The sequence below is a fragment of the Xenopus laevis genome, chromosome 2S, assembly GCF_017654675.1.
Source record: "Xenopus laevis strain J_2021 chromosome 2S, Xenopus_laevis_v10.1, whole genome shotgun sequence".
Lineage (NCBI taxonomy): Eukaryota > Metazoa > Chordata > Amphibia > Anura > Pipidae > Xenopus > Xenopus laevis.
In genome coordinates, this window is record NC_054374.1 from 143,926,041 (window position 1) to 143,952,545 (window position 26,505).

Here is a 26,505-nt window from a genome sequence, read left to right on the forward strand (position 1 = left end):
GCAATTCAGGTCCTACTTTGGCGCAACTTGGCTCCTTCTTCGGCGCAACTCGGCTCCTACCGGGGGCGACTCGGCTCCTATTTGGGCGCAACTCTGCTCCTACTGCAGTACAACTCGGCTCCTACTTCGGCCCAACTCGGCTCCTACTTACAAGGGGGGGCCTGGCTACTCCAGGAAACACAGCACTACCGGGCCCCCTTAACATATACAGTAGAAGTCATCGGGCCCAGAACAATTGTCCCCCCCAGTGCCCCCCTGATGGCAGCCCTGAGTGTGCATGTGCATGCCCGTTGGATACTCCATGTGTTGCCCTTTATGTACAGTAGTTAAAAGCTGCTATTGCCAGAGCATCATTCTATGCCAGATACAAATCTTTGTGCCCCATGCCCAAGGTGCAAAGTGCAAAGATAGGCTTCTTCCAGTGAGTGGTCCAAAAAAAGGGACCAAGTTGAATTATGATTAAAAAAAAAAACCCCATGAAGCTTTGTGTCTATTTTCTTGCAATTAGCCCCCTTTTTTCAAGTTTTTTTGCTTTCTTGTTTTAAATTTGTATATGTTTTGGTAAATCCCTTGCAAGTGGCATGTAGGAATGGCATCACACACAGAGTTAATAATAGTGCTAGTATTTACCCAAGATCAGTTGACTTGCAACAAATGAATGGAATTCCAGCGTTATAACCGATGACGTCACTAAGCACCGTTTATAAGGATATAATTTATAGGATATACATGGCTATTGTGTATTATATACGAATAATATATAACGTAATCATTATATTTAATTGATTCCAAGTATTTAAAACTTGATTACAGGGCAGGTGACTGTCATAGTTTAACTGGCAGTAAGCGACAAAGGAGCTACAAAGGGTGTTGGTACAGTAAATAGAGAACAAAGGAGGTTTTCAGTAAAGGCCCAATTAGTAGGACTTATGTTGGTCATAACATGTTTATTCCATATTAAAGGAAAACTATACCCCTCAAACAATGTAGGTCTCTATAACGATATATTGCATAAAGCAGCTCATATGTAAAACCCTGCTTCATGTAAATAAACCATTTTCATAATAATATACTTTTTCATTAGTATGTGCCATTGGGTAATCATAAATAGAAAATTGCCATTTTAAAAAAATAAGGACAGCCCCCTGAGATCGTAGGATTCACGGTGGACACAAACAAACTATATATGTTAGGTCACATGAACCAGTTAACAGACAGAGTTGTGTCTTTTGCTTCCACACTTCTTCCTGTTACACTTAGAGCTGCAGTATTTCTGGTCAGGTGATCTCTGAGGCAGCACACAGACCATCATGAAATGGTGGTTCAAGGCAAGAGATGTAAAAGGTCAATATTTACTTATATATATCGGTGTGACAAGATTCTTTAATATGCCACTTAATTTCATATAAACTATCTGTATTCATTAGTTTTCCTTTAAGTGTCCTGTCTCTTATTATTATTACAGATATAGGATCTGTTAACCGGATACCCGGTATCCAGAAAGGCTCCATTATAATGAAAAAATCCTAATTTTTAAAAAAGATTTATTTTTTCTCTGTAATAATAAAATGTTTCCTTGTATTTGATCCAAACTAAGATATAAATAATCCTTATTGGAGGCAGAACCAGCCTATTAGGTTTATTTAATGTTTACATGATTATCTAGTAGACTTAAGGTATGATGATCCAAATTACGGAAAGATCTGTTAAACCTGGAAAACCCCAGGTCCCGAGCATTCTGGATAACAGGTCCCATACCTGTATAAGATATTACATACTAATACATATAACATACATTATACACGTTCATCACAGTATTTTAGAGACAAACCATTGCAGTTCTGTTATTGAAACGCTGTTGTTACCAAACAACTTTCTTATTCCAATTTCTCTATATGTGTTTATGTCTCTATAATATGCTGGCTAATCACTTCAGCTGAATCCTTGGTCTCAGTCTATTAACTCCCAAAGTCCCCGGTGATTGAATCTAGGTAGGGGGGTCTGTTTCACTGCTCTCATGCCCCCATCTAGCAGCACTCTGTCACAGGCACATTTTATCATTGAATACAGAGGCAAACTAACAGTCTTATCATTCATAATAATAGCTTTGTTGAATGCAGTTCAGAACAGTCTAAAAGGCACACACGCAAAAAACAAATACATTAGCCATCTCTAGGTGAAGAACATTCCATTTCTTTCAGCCCACCATACATTTCCTACATTCTCAGATACAAACCCAATGCAGCTACGTTAATTTGTCTTTTTATTGCACCAATTAGCCTTTCTAAAGCGTTACACCTACTTACAGAAGGCTTTTACCATATTAACATTCTCTCTTCTATACTTCCTAACAGCTCTCCCAGCAGCAACAGTATGATAATCTGTTCATTTAATCCCATTTATACTTATACTCAGGGTAGCAAGATTCACCTCTCATGTTCTTCATCCTTTTAAGCATATGATTAAACTGTATTTTACTATTAAAGGGGACCCGTCACCCAAACAAATTATTTAAAATCCTATTTTATCACATTAGTCAAGCAAAATGAACTTTAATTACACTATATAAATTAATTGAATCTTGTTTCCTTTGGTCTGGGAATTTATAATGATAGCAAACAGGCAGGCGCCATTTTGTTATTAAGACAAGCCTTGCATCATCTCAGAATATTGTTTATACACCAGAATGGGGGACCTGATTTCCATCCCCATGCCCTGGCTACACAATTAAATGGTGAAGAGAACAAGGGGAATGGGTGGAGAGCAGTGACATCTAGGAAGTGCTGAATGGAAAGTGAAAGTAATTGTCTGCCCCGCCTAAGGCATAGAGGAGGGGCAGACAATATTTGATTGACAGCTGAGATTTTTAAATGAGCTTACAACAGCTATGAATGCTTTAATAAAAAATAAAAATTGGAATTCATGTTTAATTTGAAAATTACTTTTATTATACAGCTTTTTGTGTCTGGGTGACAGGTCCACTTTAATGCCCTTTTATATTGACATGGAAACGTACGCTTTTAGCATTTAGACCCAATCCATATCATTTCCCAGTTACTTGCTGGGCTTCTTTTGATAATATGTAGAATAATTGCATGATTAGAGCTGATATCATGTGATAAACCCTCAGTGCTTTCTTCTAAAGTAGTTCTCCTTTACATTATATATTTTAGTATGATGTAGACATTGATATTCGGAGGCAAGTTGCAGTCGCTTTTCATTTTTATTTTCTTGTTTTTATTTAATCATTTATATTTTGTTCAGTAGCTCTTCAGTTTGAAATATTAGCAGCAATCTGGTTGCTAGGGTCCAGTTTAGCAAGTAGTTTGAAAGGACTGAAATATGAATATCAGGGGGGCTAAAAAGAAAGATAAGTAATACAATAAAATGGAAATTGTAGCCTCACAGAGTAATTGTTGACTGCCAGGGTCAATTACACTCCTTTGAAAGATGGAAAGAGGCAGAAAAGAAGGTAAATTATTAAAACACTATACTATAAAATTATGACCAATTGAAAAGTCGCTAAGAATAGGACATGCTTCAATTTAACCACCACTTTAACCTATGAAGATATTGGTTACAGTTACAACTTTTCTTAATCATCTTTCTGCACATTCATATCTGGAGTGGAAGCATCTCTCGTATCCTGGTAGAGATATTCTCTGAAGAACCACAATTACTGAAGAATCTACAAACTGCTGTTTTTCTATAAAGTATTAACTGACAGATTTTTTTGCAATCATGAATGTGTCTAATTTACCCAAGTGGGTTCAGGTGTTGTTCCTACTGCTAACATTGGTGCTTGCTGGTGCTTTCCACATAACATTGGCTAAAATCTTACTCTTATTAAAGGAAATGTGAACCCATAAAACAAATTAATGTAAAATTGTTCTCTTCTGAGCACCTTCGTACTTGCACTTTACCCTAATTATGTTTTTGAATCTAGTTTTGAAGGTATTAGTAGTTTTTACACTGGTAATATAATTCATTGGAAACAACAGTGCCACTTGCTGTTGATTTTGGCTGAAATTTATGTGAGAAGAGGAAAGTCACTCTCGTCAGATGACTCTTCTCTGTTCACTAATTTAATTTTATGAGCAGAGAAAATCACAAGACATTTCTTTTCTCACTAATTGAATTCTCTACCAACTCTGGTTGGCGGAAATGAAGAGCAGATGGTGATTTTTTTAAATTATATTAGCAGTGTAAACATTTCTAATATCTTAAAAACTAGAATTTTTTTTTTATAAATTTGAGAATGCTCAGAACAGCAATTTAACATTAAAGGGGCAGTATACCCCCTTGTTCAACATGAGTGCAATGAATAGGGCTTGTGCTGAACATACTCTTTGCCTAATGTTTTAATTATTAGGCAAAGAGTATGGAGAGAATTCCAGAGGAGGGGTGCAGCCCTTGCAAAGTCTTGAATGTGAGCATGTGAGGAGGTAATGAGAAGAGTTGAGTAGCAGGTCAGTAGAGGAGCATAGTATGCGGTTGAGTGAGTATATAAAGATGAGTTCAGAGATGTAGGGAGGGACAGAGTTATGAAGTGCTTTGAATGTCAGTGTCATTAATTTAAATTTTATTCTGAAAGGTAGTGGAAGCCAGTGCAGTGATTAGCAGAGTGGCATGGCAGAGGAGGAGCGGTTGCTGAGGTGTATAAGCCTGGCGGCAGTGTTCATTATGGACTGGAGAGGTGAAGGCCAATTAATAGAGAGTTACAGTAGTCTAGACGTGATATGATGAGAGAGTGAATAAGAATATTGGCGGCATCTTAGGTGATAAATGATCGTATTTTGGACATGTTCCTTAGGTGGAAGTGACATGATTTAATAAGTAACTTGATATGAGGAGTGAAGGACAGCGCAGGATCAACGATAAACCCAAGGCACCGGGCCTGGGGATATGGGGTGATAACTATGATAGATACTTCTGGGATATTACGGGTATTATTTGGGGGAAAAAGAACCATTTCTGTTTTAGAGAGGTTTAATTTAAGGTAGCGTTGTGACATCCAAGTAGAAATAGCGGACAGGAAGGAGGGACAAATTACAAAAATCATGTATTTTTTATGATTAAAACAGTGGGCAAAATGGGCAATTGTGCTCCTTCTTCATTGGACTAATGTTGAACAAGGCATTTTTCTGCCACCTCAGTTTGTTTTGAGAGTTTATGTTTCCTTTAATTTCACTTTATATCATATTTTTTATAGCAGTAAACCATAACTGTTTATTACAATAACTTACATACTTTTGTTTTTAACCTTCTTTAGGGAGCCTTAAACCAGTTTGTTAAACATCTTGATGACGAAAAGATACTTTTGGAAAATCAGCTGAAGAATTTTGAGCTCCGAATAGAACAAGAAGCAAAGGTTTGTTAATTCGATTTTTGAGACAAAAATAATATATAAACCGGTATGGGATCTATTATCTGGATTGCTTGCGACCTGGGGATTTCTTGATAAGGGACTGTAATTTGGATCACCATACCTTAAGTTTGCAAAAAAAAAATTTAAACATGAAATAAACCTAATAGAATATTTCTTCCACCAATTTGGATTCATGCAGCTTGGTTACCCTGAAGTACAAGGCACTGTTTTATTATCACAGAGATAAAATAAATGTAAAAATGTAATTAATTAAAATGGACTCTATGGGAGATGGACTTCCCGTAATTCAGAGCTTACTGGTAATAGGTTTACTGGGAATTTTTTTATTAGATCAAGTTAAAAAAAAAAAAAAAATATATATATATATATATATATATATATATATATATATATATATATATATATAAGTTTCAGAAAGTACCTGCACTTTAACCCTCTCAGTTCGTGGTGGGTGCCCGGTCAAGTGGTATTATGCAACTTGTCAAGATGGACCAGCACTCCAGTTTGTTCAATCAAACGTGAATATTTATTTGAATAGTCACTCTCGTGTCCAACGTTTCGGCCCACATCTGGGCCTTTATCAAGGGACTTGATAAAGTCTTGATAAAGGCCCAGATGTGGGCCGAAACGTTGGACACGAGAGTGACTATTCAAATAAATATTCACGTTTGATTGAACAAACTGGAGTGCTGGTCCATCTTGACAAGTTATATATATATATATATATATATATATAATCAAAAAATCGCTTAGTTTCCCGAAGTAGCCCCACGAAGAAACTTCGGGTGACTTCAGAAAGCCGAAATGTTCCGAGTGCCATTCCACTGGTGATTTAAATTCTAGCCGACGGGAAAGCATATCGGGGAGATTAGTCGCCCGAAGAAGAGGAGCTTTGTCGATGGGCGACTAATCTCCCCGCAACTCTACATGTGCCACCACCCTAAAGTGATTGAAAATTTTAATTAATCATCCTTTGCATGTGTAGAATTTTAACCATCTCTAGGCCTTTTGTAATATATATCTTGCCTCTGAATTTCAGGCATACTATAAAGTTAACAATGAAAGAAGAATGTACATCTCTGAAATTGCTCAGGTATGTTACAGATACAGTCATTTGCACATTCAAACCTATGCAGCATGTATACTCAGCTTATTATTTCCTAAGGGCTGATCATATGTCTATGTATACGTTATACATTTTTTATTAAGGTTTCCAGTTAATTCATAAATTTGATTTTTGAATCTTAACACTTAAAGGTCCTAAAGGAGAACTAAGCCCCTGTTAAGCGAAAACCCTCATACCCTTCCCTCTATTGGCCCCACTCCCTGCTTTTTCCCACCATAGTACCTTTCTTGAAAAATATTTCCCTGGCATTAGCGTTAACATATCCATGCAGAATAGCGAAGTGGAGCTTATGGGCGCCATCTTCAGTATCTTCAGATTTCTCGTGTCAATGAGCGCCGATACTGAGCTTTTTTCTCACTCATGCTTAGTCAAGCTGGTATTTGTGCCGTAAAGCTCAGAAAATTGCAGAAGAAAACGAGGATCTGAAGATACTTAAGATGGTGCCTATGAGCTTGGTTATGCTACTCTGCATGAATATGTCAACGTTAATGCCAGGAACACTTTTTTCAAGGAAGGTATTATGGAGGAAGAATGCAGGGAGGGGGGCCAATGGAGAGAATAGGGTTTTAGCTTTCCTTTAAAGTACTTTATCCAAAATCCCAAATTATCATTGGTAACGGCAGCTAGAGTCTTGCAGCGGGTCGTGTATCCGTGGGTTTCCTGCAAAAAAAGCAGGTACCCTGAGGATCGAGGGTAGGCTTTTTCAGGTGCGGGTATTGATACGGGCCTGAGAGGTCATGGGTCACTGTCGGGTTGCGGGTCTCTTCTTGCTGCAGCTCTCTCCCAGCAGTGCGCTCCTGTCCCTCTCAGCTATCGGGCACTTTTGATGATTTCACACCGGTTTGCAGCAACACCACTTCCGGTTTGCAGCAACATCAGTTCCGGTTTGATGGTCATTGGCGGGTCGGTTGCGGATAAGGCAGTTGCGGGTCCGGGTCGTGGATCAAAGTGAGTAAATATGTGGGTTGCGGTTCGAGTCGCGGGTTTGGGTCGGGTCCGGGTCTTAGAAATTGGTTCCGCGCAGGACTCTCATTCTGTGACAGTATTCTTATTTCTTTAGAAAATAAAAGATAATTCACATCCTGTTAAGTGCTACCAACATACTGTACTGCAGCTGACGGGGACATATAATTAAGTAAACCAAATAATTGGTTTGACAAATGGTGAGCAAATTACAACTTCCTGTGTCTTGCTAACTGAGGAAATTTGGAGTCTGGTACCATTTCATCCATTTATAGCATAAGGGTGACTATCTTTGGCTATGTCTCTATGGCAGATATTACCTAGGGCTGGAGGTGATCTCCGGGGTCAGGTATGTTTATGTTTTCATGTGCCACTGTCTTTTACTTTGTTGATTTCACCTGACTACCGTCTGCTCTGGATTAAAAGTGGTACCGAAGGCTAGTGTGCCATCCATGTTTCTGTATTTTCAATATTCAGTGTTTCAATTGTTGCTGCCCTAGCTGGGACATAGAACATATTAAAAGAGAATTAAATGCTCATTTATGAACACACAAGTTCAGTCGTGCAAAAATGGACAATGCCAGTCATTCACCCTTCTTGCACTTGCATGTTACTGTTCCAGGCCTCACTGGGCCGGCCCAGTCTGTCTGATGTATCACATGGTAGTGCGTCTATTGGCTTAGGGACCTTGGAGCTACCTCCACCCTGAACATGGGAGTAATTCTAGAGTTCCCACTTGTGCCTAAAGAATTGTACAGATGTGTTTTGAGATTTGAATGCAGAGCACTGGACATGGTGATATCCCCACTTTTTGTCTTTGTAAATGGTCCCTTTCATGTTGCAAACAAAGGGGCAAATTCACTAAAGGGCGAATTTTCACCAGCAAAAACAAAGGGGCAAATTCACTAAAGGGCAAATTTTCACCAGCAAACGATCCACCACACTTCATGCCACTTCACCAGGCACAAATTTGCCACCACTACGCTAATTCACTAAAATGCAAAGTTGCTGACTGGCAAACGAGGTAACGTGAATTTGCGCCGTAACAACCGTTCAGCTGAGCAAGAATTTGCCTGCCGATAGGGCGATAACTGCGCTAGCAACAGTCTTTTTCGGAATCGTCCTCTTCGTCTGTTAGTAAATTGGTGATGTCTCTGCGGATGAGATTTCTGGCAAATTTTTACTAGCGACGGCCACTTCACCGTTTAGGAAATCTACCCCAAAGTCCTTATGGTTTCAGGGCATAGCACCGCTGCTTTACTTCCCAGTTACAACAAGTTTAAGTTAATATTTAGTATTTTATGGAAAGTTTGCCTTTTTTCCTTTTTAGTTGGCCTGTACTTCCTCTCTCCAACTTTCAAATGGAAATGACTGACCCACCAGCAAAAAATCTAGTGTCTCTGTAGGGCTACAATAGATTTTATTACTTACCTTTCTGTTCCCTCTCCTATTCATCTTCCAGACTCTCATTTAAAGCACTGCCGGGTTGCTAGGATAAATGGGACCCTAGCAACCAGACAGCTGCTGAAATTCTAAACTGTGCACAAATATGGACTCTTATTTATTTAATGTGAGTAAATTATACATTTCTCAGCAAGAGCAAGTGTGACTGCTGTTTCTTGTGTTTTTTATAAGTTATATTCATTATTAAAGGGAACCGTGGGTAAATGGACTGATTGTTGCAGGTGTAATGGCTAATGCTGCATTGAGTGCATCAAATCCACATCTGAAATAAGACAGCACAGACTGAAGAAGCATGTTTATATATAAACTGAATCTATGATACCAGTGTCAGACTTGGGGCCCAGGACCCACCGGGCTTCCAGCCTCAGGGCCTCTGCACCCAGCCGCGGTCTTCTCTTCGCTAGCGCCTCCCTCTCTCCCCAGCGCGCACGTGTGTGTGCATAGATGTCGCGTTAGGGATGCGACTGGTATCAGGGAGGTGAGCATAAGGAATCCAGGGAGTGGGTCTGGGTCGACAGAGCCCCAAAAGGGCACACCAGGTTTTTCCCGGTGTCCCGCTGGCTCAGTCCAACCCTGTATGATACCAATAGAGATGAAAAAGCAATGCCCTACTTTCCACATGTCCAGTTCTTGTATCATTAATCCTCTGCTTTTTTTGTTGATCACAGAGTAAGCCGGATACTTGCGTTAGTGGGCATCAAATGGAATATCTGTTTATCATTGTTGCAATACATGTTTTTTGCTGCAAAAAAAACTTTTTTTTACTGCCTAGAACAAAAAAACAAAAAACAAATGAATTAAAATGAAATGATTTACATCGTAATTTGTATGACCTTCGAAAATCCTTAAAGGGGAAGGAAACCTCCTCGGCGCTAACCCCCACCCCCTCCCGTGTATTGCCCCCCCTCCCTCCTCCCCCTGGCCTACCCTCTCCGCTGGGCAAATGCCCCTAACTTGTTACTTACCCTTCTGCGCAGGTCCAGTCCAGGGAGTTCACAGGCGACATCTTCTTCCACGCGATCTTCTTCCTCCTTTGACCGGCGCATGTGCAGTATGATCATTTCGCCGGTACGATCTACTGCGCATGCGCGTGACTTTTGGCGCATGCGCAGTAGATCCGTACCGGCAAAATGCTCCTACTGCGCATGCGCCAAAACGCCGGTCAAAGGAGGAAGAAGATCGCGTGGAAGAAGATGTCGCCTGTGAACTCCCTGGACTGGACCTGCGCAGAAGGGTAAGTAACAAGTTAGGGGCATTTGCCCAGCGGGAGGGGTAAGCCAGGGGGAGGAGGGGGGGCAATACACGGGAGGGGGTTAGCGCCGACGAGGTTTCCTTCCCCTTTAAGTTTAGTTATTAAATGTTCAATTTACTAAGAGAAGGCAAGAGATGCTGCAAGCTCTCAGAATAACAGGCTCCCTGCTGATGCTAATTGCCTTTTACTATTTAGGAGACAAATTGGTTTGGTAACTACTTCTTTGTTTCCTGTGCTGTGCCCTAAGCAGAGAGAAGCATCGTCTTTCCCATGTATCCCAATATTGATATTTTACTCTGCAACATAATCCTCATCTACACATTTATGGGCAGATTTACTAAACTTCAAATAGTAAATTAAAATTTTTGCATTTTTTTTGGGTCAAAACTCACAAATCCGAATTTAAAACTAACAACTCGAATTTGAATGTGAGATTTATCACACTCGACCCTTGAAACAGTCCTAATTCGACTATTCTCCACCTAAAGTTGAAAGTTCTTTTAGAAGTCAATGTCAGAGGTCCCTTGAACTATTTGAAGATGTTAAAACTAGTGATGAGGCAAAAAAAAAAAATTCACTTTGAAAATGACGCCCCATAGACTCCAATGGGATAAAAAAATGTCGTGTGTCAAAAAGCGACCGGTCAAAAAAAAAATTAATGTCCAAGAGATGAGGGTTTTTTTCTATGGATTTCTATTCCAGTTTTCGGGTTGGGACTATTTGATAGAATTTTAGAGCTTGAATTTAAAATGCACATTATTATTATTACCCCCATAATATAATTTATTTGGGGGCTTGATAAAAATGGTATGTTTATCTGTCTATTTACAGTAAGTAGGGTAGAAATTTTGTAATGGTACAGTGTTATTTATTTTTGATGGAGGGTGGGTTGGGTTGGAGTGAAAAATAATGAAAGAATTCCCTCCAGTTGCACATATATAGCATGCCAAAATCTCCCTGGAAACAACCTAAAAATGGTGAGAGGTAAAAACTATTTACATGTCCAGCTTTAAAGCTGGAGTGACTGGATGTCTAACATAATAGCCAGAACACTACTTCCTGCTTTTCAGCTCTCTTGGTTTCCACTGATTGGTTACCAGGCAGTAACCATGGGTCGCATGGGTCATATCTGTTGCTTTTGAATCTGAGCTGAATGCTGAGAATCAATTGCAAACTCGCTGAACAGTTATGTCCCATGTGGCCCCCCTTAAAGTTGCTGACTAACTCAGAGTTAGAGAGCTGGCTATTATGTTAGACATCCAGTCACTCCAGCCTTTATACATTTTTGGCTAACTAACTACATCAGAAACATTTTTTATTTTACACAGTTTATCTATTTACCCAGTTTTTATTTTTACACTGAACAATTCCTTTAAATGTGTACTTTTGAGAAAAATGTGGTGTTTGCTGTGCATGCTGAGCCTCTGTGGAGCTTACAGTAATCTTGTCTCTTCAATTTTAATTGCAGACTTCCGTAACTCAAGAAGCTGCTAAGAAACAGCAGTCCGATCCAGCACACGCCACACGGGAAAAGCCAGCTTTTAAGTAAGCAGGTTTTTTTCAACATAAAAATGATTATAATTTTTCCTTAACACTTTGCTCAGACCTTAAAGACATGAAATAATTTGCATCTTCATTTTATGGCCTCATTAATTGTGCTGCATTGGGCAGAAGTGAAGGCATTTTTTGATACGTCTGTCCATGAGTTTAATAATTGATTTTAAATACTGGAAAAGCATTTCATTCTAGGCAGGAGAAATGACAGAATCAATTGAATTCAGTGAGAAATTATTTCTACAGAAGTTGTTTGTTTTTTGTTTATTTGCAGAGCAAAGTATAATGGTCCTGCAAAAAGAAGGACAATGACCAAAAGAAGAGGGGAAATGACAAAAGGAAGCCACCCCTCAAATATGAAGCATTAACTTGAAGAAAAGCACTCTGTTTGTAAATATTGGCCAGCATTTTCTATTACAATTGGTTAAATATCTAATTTCCTTTACGGTTGTCCATGAAATTAAAGATTTTTGTGAAATTTCTATGAGGAGAAATCTAAACCATAAGGATTATCCAACTCATTGCTAACGGGTTCCTATTTTATTAATTGAAAATATAAATTTTTTTAATCAAATGAAAATAGTTGACTTTTTTAGTCAAATTCGAATTATCGAAACTCGATTCAAGTCTTTTTTAAAATTCCAATTCGATTTTAGAGATTTATCAAATTCTGGCCCTTTAAGAATTCAAATTCAACTATTTGCCACCTAAAACCTGCCAAATTAATGTATAAGTCAATGGGAGAGGTCCAATGATCAATTTGGAGATGTTTGTAGCCTTCATGACATTTGAGGTTTTTTTCGGAGAAAAAACTCGAATTGAGTTTGGCTCCAATTCGAGCGAGTTTTCGTTTTGGTAAAATTAGTCCGAGTTTTAGATACTCTATTTTATTACCAAATAACCACCCAGTCGAATTTCGACTATATTCCAATTTAAGCAATTTTTAAAAAACATGAATTCGAAAGTCGACCTTTGATAAATGTGCCTCCAACTAAATCGTGCTGCAAGTGAAATAACTTATGTCTGAAATGCAGCAACTTTCCTATGAAGAAGGAAGTGGAGGACACATCATTTTAATACATTGAAATGTATTAATCTTAATTGCGCATTGCCCACTTTTAAGAAGTGTTTGAAGGTGTCGCAGTCTTTTGGAGCAAACATAACTTTTTCAGTAAGAAGTTTTATTCCATTAACCACGCACTGGGCAAACTATACAATTTGCAAACCTTGCACTGTTGGATGTGGTCGCTAAACAGATTCCTGGTTCGCAAAAGCTATATTAAGTTTGCCAGCGGAAAATTTGTTCGCCCAAAGGCATAACTTTTCGCATTGCGAATATTTTTTCCATTATCGACTTTTATTATTTTCCCCCATAAGAGACCATGTTAGGATCAGACAGTGTAGACAGTTGAATGCTGGGTGATAATGTGCCAGGGGCACTATATTTGGATCTTTAGGGGGGGCTGCAATGTTACTGTAATGTAAAATATCCAAAAACCAGAGCTAACTCCAAGGTTCCAGTCACGGCCCACTCTTCTGCCTATAGCAACCGCCTTTGGCTTTTGGTGGAGTCCTTCGCTACTCAGATGCCGCCAGGTCTTATTGTGGGAAACCAGGGAGAAATATGTACCAAGCGGATATCAGAAGCAAGGTTGGGGTCACAAGCCTAGGTCATACACAGATAAGTAGCGAAGTACCAATCGGGATCCGGAGAGTAGTCAAAACAGGCAGAGGTCAGTTCAGGCAGCAGGATGGCGAAGTCAGGGGCAGGCAAGGGTCAAACACAGAATCTTAGACAGACTAGAGCAGGGGTCCCCAACCATTGGGCCACAGACAGTCCTGAATTGGGGCGCTGAGCCTAGCCCGTAATTAACGATGGCGTGCAGAATTAGATGCCTGGCATTCCCTGGCAATAAGGTTGTAGACAGAAAGTTCCCAATTCCCTGATTGTGCGAGCAGTCTTCAAGTCCCTGCTTGGGTACTTGGGATGGTTGCAGGTTTGAATCTCCCCACCTCTTTGATTAAAAACAAAATTTCCCCCTTGATCTAGTTGAGCTGCCTCCAGAGTGACATCACTCCTGGTCAATGGTGATGTCACTTTTTTGTTTTGTGTATCTCCAGGTCAGGTTAAAGGTGAAGGTAGTGTCGGGTAGCAGGGCCAGGGTGGGTATATTGTGGGGCTGGCCAGCAGGACCCACTCTGACTTGCCCCATCCACACAGAGTCAGCAGCTTATTGGAATATGAATATAGGCCTGCTAATGGTCATTAAAGGACAAGCATTTTACAATTGGTGTGCCAAAAGTTAGGTACCCCCAAGTGACTATTTTTACTTACCTGACACCCCAGGCCGGTGCTCCAGATCAGCAGAAACCCACACCGACCCAGGGTTTTTCTAGTGAGCACCACTGTGAGATCCTCTTCCTGCTTCATCGGTTTTCAAATTTCCTGGGGCAGACACATGCGCAGTAGAGCGAAATAGCCAGATTTTTCGTTAAAGTCCGGCTCTCTGCTCTACTGCGCATGTGCAACTGCGAGACGACCCGAAGAAGCAGGAAGAGGATCTCTCCATGTTGGTCGCTAGAACCCCTGCAGTTTTCTACTGATAGGAGCGCCGGCCCAGGGTGTCAGGTAAGTAAAAGTAGTCACTTGGGGGTGGCTAACTTTTGGCACCCCAATGTGTAAAATGCTATTCCTTCTCCTTTAATCAATATACAGCCACAAACTGGCCATATTGGGCAGAGATCTGCTTTATTATTGTCCTTCTCTCTATGGCCAAATTGATCATCAAGGTACACGGCCAGCTTGTGCGCTCAACATAATTTGATATTAGAACTGTTTGCCAACAAGAATATCAGGCTGGGAATCGCACTCCGGTAATTACATTTTCTCCTCCGGAGAACTAAACCCTGAAAACTAATATGGCTAAAAATGTTGCATTTTATACACTGAACTTATTGCACCAGCCTAAAGTTTCAGCTTGTCAATAGCAGCAATGATCCAGGACTTCAAACTTGTCACAGGGGGTCACCATCTTGGAAAGTGTCTGTGACACTCACATGCTCAGTGGGCTCTGAGCTGCTCAGTGGGTCGTCACTAATTATCAAGCAGAAAATAAGGTTGGACTGTAATATAAGCTGATGCTACGCTCATTAGAAAGCTGGAAAGAGTCAGAAGAAAAAAGGCAAATCATTCTAAAACTATAAAAAATAAATAATGAAAACTAATGGAAAAGTTGTGTAAGATTGGCAGTTCTATAACGTACTCAAAGTTAACTTAAAGGTGAACCACATCTTTAAAGGAAGGTCCCATTGGAAAATTAATTGGGGGTGATTTTGTGTGTTCTGTTCCTTGCCCATGGAATGCAAAAATGCAGAGTAATATCAAAAATTTGTTAAACTGTTAAGTGCAAAATACAGCTAAAAATATGACTTTGAGTACCGTAATGGACTGTTTTTCCATCTGAAATTGTCTACAGCTCATTTAGATTTGGCCTGTCCTTGATTGACATTTTATTCAGGCTGCAGCACTGATCTCTGGGAAAGCAATTTGCAATCCCAGAATGACTTGTATTATAGTCACATGTATAACTTGGCTTTGATGTGTTCCAGAATATTCAGCTTTGCACTTATCCCTGATAATGTTATTTTATTACTGTATGATGCATGTTAGATTACAAGTTTATTGCAGGGTCCTATTTATAAAATCAGCTTCTTCTGCCCCCCCCAGCTCTAATTATTCTTTCTTTGACTTAGGAAACATTGGCCTAATCCGAGAAGAAGTGATCATGGGAAGCATACAGTTATTTGCCATTACAATACAGTAACATTAGGCTTGAATATGTCAGGGATTCTGCTTCTGCTTTAGAAGGTGAAAAATGAAACATTGTTATCTTTGTCCCTGCTGAGCTGAATCCCTGAGTTTCATTAAGGGCAGAGACACAGGCTGCTATTTCGGAAGATTAGTTGCCCGGCGACATATTGCTTCTTTTCGGCCGCCTAATCTCCCCAAACTGCCTTCCCTCCGGCTAGAATGTAAATCGCTGGCGGGATTCATTTTCCGAAGTTGCCTCACGAGGAAACTTCGGGCGACTTTGGAAAACCGAATCGATCCAAGTGCCACCCCGCCGGCGATTTACATACTATCCGGTGGGAAGGCAGTTTGGGGTTATTAGCCACCCCGAAGAAGAAGCGATTTGTCGCTGGGTGACTAGTCTCCTGAAATAGCAGTGTGTGTCTCTGCACTAAGGGCTGGCATGGCCGGCGGGGAGATTTGTGATCCATGGTAAAATTCACTGCCGCAAGCGACAATTCTCTAGAAAATGCTTTTACCAATAACTGAAGTAACCGATAAAAACAACAAAGCGTGTAGGTTTTGCCACCAGCGATTTCAGTTATTGTCGATGGAGAAGCATTTTTGGGACATTGTGGGCGACAAATCTCCCTGTCTGCCACAGCCCTAAAGACAGCTGTTAGAATTGATACAATAGTTGCTAATATGCCACAGATACTGCTGAGAAATGTATCAACTAAATGTAGCAAATTGTAACAATTCGGAATCTGCTCCTGCATCACTGAGCTGCCAGACTCCAACACCAGAGACATGAACACCCCTAGCTCCGGCCCAGTACCCCATGAACCTACCTCTAGTTCTGGCCCTGATAATAATCATTTACTATTTTCATACTAATTGATGAGAAGTCATGTGTGTGTGTGTATGTGTTATATATATATATATATATATATATATATATATATATATATATATAATATACCCCTTCCGAATATTTCGGCGGAACCTCTTTTCTTCTAATCGAGAATGGGTGACCTTGTGTCAGCTGGAAAGACCTACTGGTAAATAAAGCATTAGAGAGATTATTATATGATCCCCTTATATATTTATACATTAGTCATCATATCACCCCTAAAGCGCCTCTTCTCCAGCGTGAACATCCCCAATTTGGCCAGTCTTTCCTCATAGCTAAGATTTTCAATACCTTTTAACAGCTTAGTTGCCCTTCTCTGTACCCTCTCTAATACAATAATGTCCTGTTTGAGTGATGGAGACCAAAACTGTACGGCATATTCTAGATGGGGCCTTACAAGTGCTCTATACAGTGGAAGAATGACCCCCTCCTCCCGTGACTCTATGCCCCTTTTAATACAGCTCAAGACCTTATTTGCCCTTGATGCTGCTGACTGGCATTGCTTGCTACAGCCAAGTTTATCATCTACAAGGAGTCCAAGGTCCTTTCCATAATGGATTTGCCTAGTGCAGTCCCATTAAGGGTATAAGAGAGGGCCGAAACGTTGGAGATGAATTTGTGAATAAAGCACATTGATTTATTTTACCAAAATGAAGGAGTGCGGGTCCATTTACTGAAATATATATATATATATATATATATATATATATATATATATATATATATATATATTATATGTATAAATATGCTACATAAAAACTGACAAAAATTCTGCTTGTTGTCAGAGCATAATTTATATAGAAGGTCCCCATAAGCCTGCAAATTTCCTTCATGGGGTCCAAAGCACTGGTGATTGGCTCACAGAAAATTTAAAAAAACTATCAAATCTGGGCCTGCTTGTTTTCAATTTTATTAATAGGGCAGAAAAGGTGGCAAGCAACCCTAGCTGCAAAAAGAAGGGAGAAGTCCTCTTCTCCCTGGAAAATGCAATATTTTGTACAGAAAAAGCCAAATTTAAGCATTCAGTTAGTAATCCCACGTGTGCAACCTTTAGCCGCCCAAAACCAAAAAAATCACTCCCCGTCTATCAGCAGATGGCAGTTTGATGGGTGCTGTTATGCAATACTTCACAGTTTCTCCTGCTCATGTACATTTATTATTACTGTAGAGAAATACACAGTATAATTTATATCATACACAGGAGAAAACCATGGATTGCCTTTCCAGTCCAATTACTCACTTGCCACCGATTTCAATAAAGTAGATGCCATCTGGCAGAAGTTTGAAGATTCAAAAGGCTGAATGCAATAAAAGGAAAACACTAATGAAAAATGTTAAGTCTTCAGCTTCTTAGGGTTAATTAGAGTGGGTGGAAAGGAGGAGAGAATAAAGATTACTAGGAAAAGACATATGAGTATGTATGAGTGACTAGACACTGATCGCTACTTCTCTGGCAGTTTTCAAAGGCAAATCGCCTAAAAGAAAAAAAAAGTCAAACGAAACTAGAATCCATGATTTGACCTTATTTATTATTAAAAAATCTTGATTTAATTGGTTTGGGTAAAAACGCGATAGCGAAAAGTTTTTTCCCAAATTGCTAGGATTTTTGCCGAAAAGCCAGAAAAAGTCAGATTTTCAGGCTGATTCCAGCGCAGACCGCAGAAAAGTCAAAATAGTATAGGGACCTCTGACATTAACTTATACACAACCTCGGCAGGTCTGAGATGCCGGATTGTCGCATTCCGTTTTTTTTGCTGCATTGCACTTTAATAAATCTCAAAAAATACGAAAATTTAGAGTTTTGGCCGAAGAAGCCAGACCGGAGTTTAGTAAATAACCCCCTTAAACACACAGCATCCTATTCCTAGTTCCCACCCCCCAAAATACATTCTACCGCTCACAATGCCCCCGAAGCCTCCAAGATAATTAAAGGGAACACTGAATACAGGTACAGAATGAAGAGAGAATTTTTTGCCTGAAACTACTTCCAAATACAACTCCAAATCTAACTGGAGAATCAATGGCTCTGTTGTAATTGTAAATACTATATACCCGGGCCTACAATAATCCCCTGCATTCTTACATCATTGTGTTGAACTTCCAAAGAGAAAGTGTAATTAGCTCTTATATAATAAGACATCTGGGTGGAAGTGATTAGCAGCCATACAGTGCTAGCAAGCACATTTTCATCCATGAATTTTCAGCCAGATCTAAATCCAATCTGGTCAGTTGTGCTTGAATTAATCTCATCTTGTTGCTTTCTGTGAACTATATTGGCTAGAAGTCTAAACAGGCAATAGGAAACCGATGCAGATAATATTGGCTATGGGTCTGACAGACTGGATGACATTGCCGTGAGCTTAGGAACTTGTGTCATACATTTTTGATTACAGTTTAATGTGAATTATTATTATTGATCCCTGTGCAGTGGCATTTGAAGACGTGAAGAGCAGCTTTTCATTAAATCTACAGCTTCAGGCCAAACCACCTTGGTTCATATAATGAGGATGAGAGTTAATAGATATTCATCCACCTGCTGCACGGATAAGATTGCCACTTTAATATATTTACAGTCCTGGCTGGCCTACACACAACGTCTCAAAGGATGTTGGCTGTGGATACATATCGACAAACTTTATTTGTCCTGTTGAATGCATGTTTAACAATAGACTTTCTTATGAGAACGGGTGAGTTTAATCTCCCTTTGGAAGCTCCTCAATTAAATCATAAATATACAATATAACAAAATAAACCTGCAGCCAGATAATAAACAACAGAATGCAATAAGTTGAAACTCATAGCAACCAATCAGTAAGTAGTCTTGATCAGGCCATATGATAAAAGCAAATTGAGTCCCTAAGGCAACCCAAAGGCAAATGGGTGTTTGAATATATCATATGCTTAGTCTCACCTTACTAGGAAGACAAGAAGAGTCACCTCGCACACCCTGGCCGTCCGTATTTTGTGAAACCTGGTGCTCGATGCTTGACAAAGGGGTACGCCCCGAAACATTACATCCGTAAATAACGAGCAAGGGTTTTCCTGCTAGAAATATCCTGTTGTGCCGGTGATTTTCTACTTCTCAGTCTCACCTTACTACATCTACATGTTTAAAGGGGATATATTGGACTAATTTATATATATATATATATATATATATATATATATATATATATATATATATATATATATATCATCATCATTTATTTATATAGCGCTGTCAAGATACGCAGTGCTTTACTGCAGTTATAGCAAACAGGGAATAAATGGTGGATAACAGACAAGGATTACAGAGTACAATAGGGTTTACAAACTAAAAGGTTAGGGTACAATTGAGACATTAGGATTATATAAACACTTTGTCATTTTTGATACAGCAATGATTAATTAAGGTACATCGAATAGGCCTCTTTAAACAGATCGGTCTTTAAGGAGCGCTTGAAAGTTTGGAAGGAAGGAGAAAGTCTGACAGCTTGTGGCAGAGAGTTCCAGAGAAAAGCAGAAGCCCGAGAGAAGTCTTGTAGACGAGAATGGGCAGAAGTGACCAGAGGTAAAGTGAGGCGAAGATCAGAAGCAGAGCGTAGGTTTCGTGAAGGATTGTATTTGGAGATTAGAGATGAAATATAGGGAGGGGTTTCATTATTAAGGGCCTTGAATGTGAGTGTAAGTAATTAGAATTTGATTCTAGAAGAGATTGGGAGCCAGTGAAGGGACATACATATGGGAGCAGCTGATGTTGAGCGGCGAGCTAGATGAATGAGTCTAGCGGCCGCGTTTAGAATAGATTGGAGTTGTGAAAGGTGACTTGTTGGAATACCTGTGAGGAGTAAGTTGCAGTAATCAAGGCGGGAGATGATGAGAGACTGAATCAGTGTTTTAGTTGATTCTGAACTGAGATAGGGTCGTATTCGAGCAATGTTGCGCAGTTGAATACGGCAAGATTTTGCAAGTGTTTGAATGTGTGGTGAAAAAGACAGATGAGAGTCTAAGATGACTCCTAGGCAGCGTGCCTGTGTGGTGGAATGAAAGGTGGTGTTGTTTACGGTGAGTGATATCTGAGGGACAGGGGAAGATCTTGGAGGAAATATGATGAGTTCTGTTTTAGAAAGGTTCAGTTTCAAGTGGCGCTGTGACATCCAGGAGGAGACAGCAGAGAGACAGTCTGTGACTTGGGAAAGGACAGAATTAGAAAGATCAGGAGTAGACAAGTAGAGTTGGGTGTCATCAGCATAAAGGTGATACTGAAGTCCAAATGACTGAATGAGTTTTCCTAGTGAAGTTGTATAGAGCGAGAACAGCAGGGGGCCAAGAACAGAGCCTTGAGGAACTCCAACAGAGAGTGGGAAAGTAGTAGAAGTAGAGTTAGAGAAGGAAACTTTAAAGGAACGGTCAGACAGATAAGATGTAAACCATGAAAGAGCAGTGTCCCGAATGCCAGAGTGTAGAATGTCAAGGAGGAGTGTGTGGTCAACTGTGTCAAAGGCTGCAGAGAGATCTAGAAGGATTAGAGTGGAATAATGACCTTTAGACTTTGCCAATAGAAGATCATTGGTTACTTTGGTGAGTGCAGTTTCAGTCGAGTGTGATGGGCGGAAGCCAGATTGCAATGGGTCGAGAAGGGAGTTGTGAGTGAGATGCTGGATCAGGCGTTTGTAAACAAGCCTTTCTAGTAATTTGGATGCGAATGGAAGAAGGGAGACCGGTCGATAGTTAGTGGAAAACTGGGATCAAGGGAAGGTTTTTTGAGGATAGGAGTGATTAGTGCTTGTTTGTATAATGATGGAAAGGTACCAGTAGAGAGTGAAAGATTGAATAGGTGGGTAAGTGCAGGAGAGAGTGTATCAGAGATACGAGAAGGGAGAGAGGGTATGGGGTCAAGGGAGCAGGTGGTGGGTTTTGAGCTGGCTAGAAGTTTGCTAACTTCATCTAGAGTTGCAGGGGTGAAGGAGTGCAAAGTAGATGTGAGTGGACTGCACGTTGGTCTGAGATTGTTGTCGGATGGTATGCTCAGCCTAATGAGATCGATTTTTTCATTAAAGAAATGAGCAAGGTCTTGGGCGGTAACATTAATAGGTGGAGGAGGTGGAGGGGGGCATAGGAGTGAGTTAAATGTGGCAAACAGCTGCTGTGGTTTGGAGGACATAGTAGATATTAGATAAGAGAAGTATTGTTCTTTGGCTAATGATAGAGCTCGGTTATAGCAGGAGAGCATGAATTTGAAGTGGATGAAGTCAGGATCAGTTCGTGACTTTCTCCACCTCAGCTGATCTACCGTGCCGTGTTACACCAGTGTGCCAGGGTTGGGGTTTAGCGGGCCGGCTGTGACGGGTGGTAGAAGGTGCAAGGGAGTCAAGTGCTGTTGAAAGGGCATCGTTGTAGAGATATATATATGTATATGTATGTATATATATATATATATATATATATTATATATATAATATATACAGTCATATGAAAAAGTTTGGGAACCCCTCTTAATTCTTTGGAGTTTTGTTTATCATTGGCTGAGCTTTATAAGTAGCAACTTCCTTTTAATATATAACATGCCTTATGGAAACAGTAGTATTTCAGCAGTGACATAAAGTTTATTGGATAACCGGAAAATATGCAATATGCAACATAACAAAATTAGACAGGTGCATAAATTTGGGCACCCCAACAGAGATATTACATCAATACTTAGCTGAGCTCCTTTTGCAAATGTAACAGCCGCTAGACGACTCCTATAGCCTTTGATTAGTGCCTGGATTCTGGATGGCGGTATTTTTGACCATTCATCCATACAAAATCTCTCCAGTTCAGTTAAATTTGATGGCTGCCGAGCATGGACAGTCTGCTTCAAATCATCCCATAGATTTTCCATGATATTCAAGTCGGGGGATTGTGATGGCGAATCCAGAATATTGTACTTCTCCCTCTGCCTTTGTAGATTTCCAAATGTATTTAGAGTTATTGTCTTGTTGGAATATCCAACCCCTGCATAACTTCAACTTTGTGACTGATGCTTGAACATTATCCTGAAGAATTTGTTGATATTGGGTTGAATTCACCCAACCCTCAACTACACTTGTAAAGGATCCTTGTGATCCGAAACATGTAGTGATTCAATAAATAATTATTTGCGGCAGAGACTGCGTCTTATGTGCTCCATCCATACCTTTGTTTGCTGAAAGTCCCTGAACTAGCTCCACAGCCCCACAGCATGATGGGACCTCCACCGAATTTTACAGTAGGTAGCAGGTGTTTTTCTTGGAATGCGGTGTTCTTCTTCCACCATGCAAATCGCTTTTTGTTATGACCAAATAACTAAATTTTTGTCTCATCAGTCCAAAGCACTTTGTTCCAAAATGACTGTGGTTTGTCTAAGTGAGCTTTTGCATACAACAAAACCTGAGCAACTCCCTGTAACTCCTGGTAACTTTTGTAGTTCCATGTAGCAAAGGATACAGTCACAGATACAATATGTTTTCTTGCAGCAAAATAACTGGTCCATTAACAGTAAACAGTTGAAATGAAGGAATTTACAGGAACTTTGATATACCGTATATATATATACCGTATATACTCGTGTATAAGCCGACCCGCGTATAAGCCGAGGTACCTAATTTTACCTATGAAAACCAGAAAAACTTATTGACTCGCGTATAAGCCTAGACACAACTCAGAAAAGTCTCAGAAATATCAAACAGTCGGTTTAATGTTAAAAATCAAGCCATGATGTGGGGAAGAGCGAGAGTTGTAGTTGAGGAGGAGCCACAGGTTGCAGACATGAGGCATGGCCTCCCCATACAAATACATTGTTCCTACACCCAGGCACCTTCCCCCTCTCTTACTTCCACCTCGGGCCCTGGGGATTAACAGTACGAACACCGGGACATACCGTACTCACAGCTCCAGAGCCAAGCTGCGAGCACGGACACTGGGGAACCCGCACTCACTGCAACATGGCGAGGGAAACGACGGCGACCCGAGTGTTCTATTCTCCCTCCTCCCGCTGGTGCGCACTGCAGCCTGGGAAAGACTGGCACCTCCTCACTGCAGCCGCTACCTGAGCCTAGCGCCATAATAAACCCTCTGCACCTAAGCAATAAAGTAACAGGGTAATACCATGACTTCTGAGGAGGGGTGGTAGGAAATCATCAGGTGCTTGCTACCCCCTCACATCCCAGTATCCCCTTGGCACCCCCCCCCGACTTTGCCGAGATCCACAATAAACCAAGAGCACAGACCCACTACTACACAGTAGTAATAAAGTCTCAGGGACATACCATGACTCTTTGGGGGGATGTTTAGTAAACTGTAATGCTCAAGTGCTGGCCCTTTCTTTTACAATCCCCCCCAGGCATCCCCACTTACTTTGCTGAGATGAATTCCACCTCCAGCATTTAGCGCTCTCCCTGCAGCTATTGATTCCAAATGGAATGTCCCATTCACTTGGCTTCATTCATCTCCAGCTGCAACAATATTACTTTCTATTTCGCACAGTGTATGGGGACTGATTTGAAGGGGCGGGGCTGGGAAGCGATGACTGACGGCGCACCTCAAGCACGGGTGGGCGTGGTCGAGTTGGGTTCCTCGTTTCCTCCTAATAGGTCGGGTTCGGCGGTGGGTGGACACAGTGGAACGGTAGAGGCAGGAGCTGTGGATGTGAGAAGCGAGCGGCTGACGTCATTGCCAACCAATCGCAAGGCTCCCCCAGCCAGACTAAGCCGGCGCGAAGCAGCTGCTGGGTATTTGCCTGTTGTGAGGGGATGTGGTGAGGTCCCGCTGGCAGTGTGTGCAAAGGGCTTGTACTCCTCGTGTGTCGTTGTTGTACTGACTGACTGACACACGTCTGATACCACAACCCACGTCACAGCTTCACCTTGTTGAAACTTAGGTGCAAAGTCACTAAGCGCCAAACGCTGGTGCGCACTGCAGCCTGGGAAAGACTGGCACCTCCTCACTGCAGCCGCTACCTGAGCCTAGCGCGTATTCACTTCCTGCTCCTCCCCTCCCACTTATTGTTATACCTCCCACAGACCGCGACGCCTCCTAGCGCTGTTCTCTCCTCGCTGCTCTTCCAGCTACTTCATGTGGGATTCATCAGCAGCTGACCCGCGTATAAGCCGAGGTAGGATTTTCAAGCACATTTTCGGTGCTGAAAATCTCGGCTTATACGCGAGTATATACGGTAATTCAGTGTAATGATAGAAAAATCTCTACCAGTGGTGAAATAAGCAAAATATAGGTTACCGCATTCCTGGGGCAATTCCTCCCATTGATTAAAGCTTTGTGTATAATTATCCTCAGCCTGGGGTCTTGTATTTTAGCACCCTGAGTCCTCAACTCACCCACTGAAGTCCCTGCACTAGTGGTGGTCTCACCACGGGGTCCTAACCCCACTATTTCTCCTTGTTGGAGTGGAAGCTGCTCAGTATCTTCCCTGAGCCTGCCTCTTGCTCCTAGCGCAACTATGACAAAACTTACTAGCACTATAAAACTCTATCTAACTTTTACCAAAACTGCAGCCATGGGCCTGTAACACCTCCCAGAGAAGTGAGGTCCCAGGAAAGAACCTGAGCACATGGGACTATACCCTTTTAAATTCTGCCACCTATTGGTCAAACCATGAAACAATATGGACCCAGGAAAAGGGACATAGCTGCCTGGGTTACTAAAGGACCACTTAGGTGTCCAAATACAAAGGGGACTGCCGGAGTTGCTACACCTAAAACTCAAGGTCCCTACAGTAACATGATTTGTGTACCAGACCCGTGTAAGTACAACTTTGTCTCTGTACATAGCTTTTAGGATTGCAGCAGCCTCTGAACCCACTTTTCTTTGCATTTTATTTAGCTACTATTAATACTTCTTGTCTAATATTAATACTACTTGTTAGCAACCGTGACATTGTCACACACTGTAACATTTTGGGCCTACAACACCCAGTGTGTAAAGTGACAGGCACTTTCAAAGTCAGTTGGTATCTACTTGGAAGGGGGGTGTAGTGGCAGGGGACATTTTCCCACTGGTGAACGTACCAACTGACTGACTGCCACTGTGTAAACGGGTGGATTTCAATACAAAAATGCACACAGGCAGCAGCAATCCACTGGAGTGGCATGGAGCAAGTACCTGCTGGTATAAAAACATCTTAAAGAAAATGCACATTAGGGGTTATTTATGAATACAAGTGCAAAGTGCAATTTTGGATGCAAATTGCCATGTTTTACCAATTGTGTCTGATGGGTCAAAATTGACACTATTGGGTTCTGACAACAATTAGGTTCAATTTCTGTCACAGTATTTTCAGAAAGGGGGAGTTTCGTTACTTCTGGAGCGTTGGCTCCATGGATTAAATGATAGCTCCGTCGACACCTGAGATGATCACAGCGTCACGTCAGATGCGCCGATTAAGTAAGTATAGAATGTCAGACGTTGTCGCTGCATGATCGACGGGCGATGTCGATGCAAATGATGTGCGCTATCCAACGTCGTTGGTCCGAGCGACAGCGACATTCCTATCTATTTAGATCGCGCATGCGTGACGCCTCGATCATCTAGGGTCGGAAACCGAGCTGTCACTAACGCCTGTGAGTCACCTTAAGAAGCCAGAGCAGATTGCCCAGGTGTACACAGACAAAAAAAAAAGACATTTTTAATGTTTCTGAAGTGCAACTCTGAACATGCATCTGCCAATAGATGACTTCTGGGCGACGAAGTTCACAGCAACTGAAGAGCAGCAGCATTGGCGTAACTAGATATTACCAGGCCCCACTTTAAATTATTTTTCAGGCCCCCAAATTGTCGAGAGGCAGGTCACACATGTGATCTGGGATTTTCTCTGCATTACGCCTGTGTTTTTTCTGCTGGTATTTATATAATAAAAGCAGAGCTGGGATTATGTAATTGTACTTGCTTTACCCCTGCAATATACAGTGGCAAGTCCCAAATCAAATTACATGATTATTATATCAATCCCCTTCAAGTGCACGTGTCCTGGTTGTGTTGTGACTTGGGGGCAAAATACGCCAGTTATTTATAATCCAACCTGCAGCTCTTTAGAGGATTC

General features: G+C 41.0%; 1 protein-coding gene across 2 annotated transcripts in view; it reads left to right on the forward strand.

Moving 5' to 3' along the window:
- Positions 1–12,134, forward strand: part of ccdc169.S (coiled-coil domain containing 169 S homeolog) — a 32,384-nt gene extending 20,250 nt beyond the window's left edge. For both annotated transcript variants that reach the window (XM_018250239.2, XM_041584497.1), the window contains 4 exons: positions 5,273–5,371; positions 6,429–6,482; positions 11,663–11,739; positions 12,023–12,134. In XM_018250239.2, the coding sequence (XP_018105728.1) occupies positions 5,273–5,371; positions 6,429–6,482; positions 11,663–11,739; positions 12,023–12,116 (324 nt within the window). In that variant the 3' untranslated portion in view covers positions 12,117–12,134. The remainder of the gene's footprint in view (positions 1–5,272; positions 5,372–6,428; positions 6,483–11,662; positions 11,740–12,022) is intronic.
- The last annotated feature ends 14,371 nt before the right edge of the window (positions 12,135–26,505 follow it).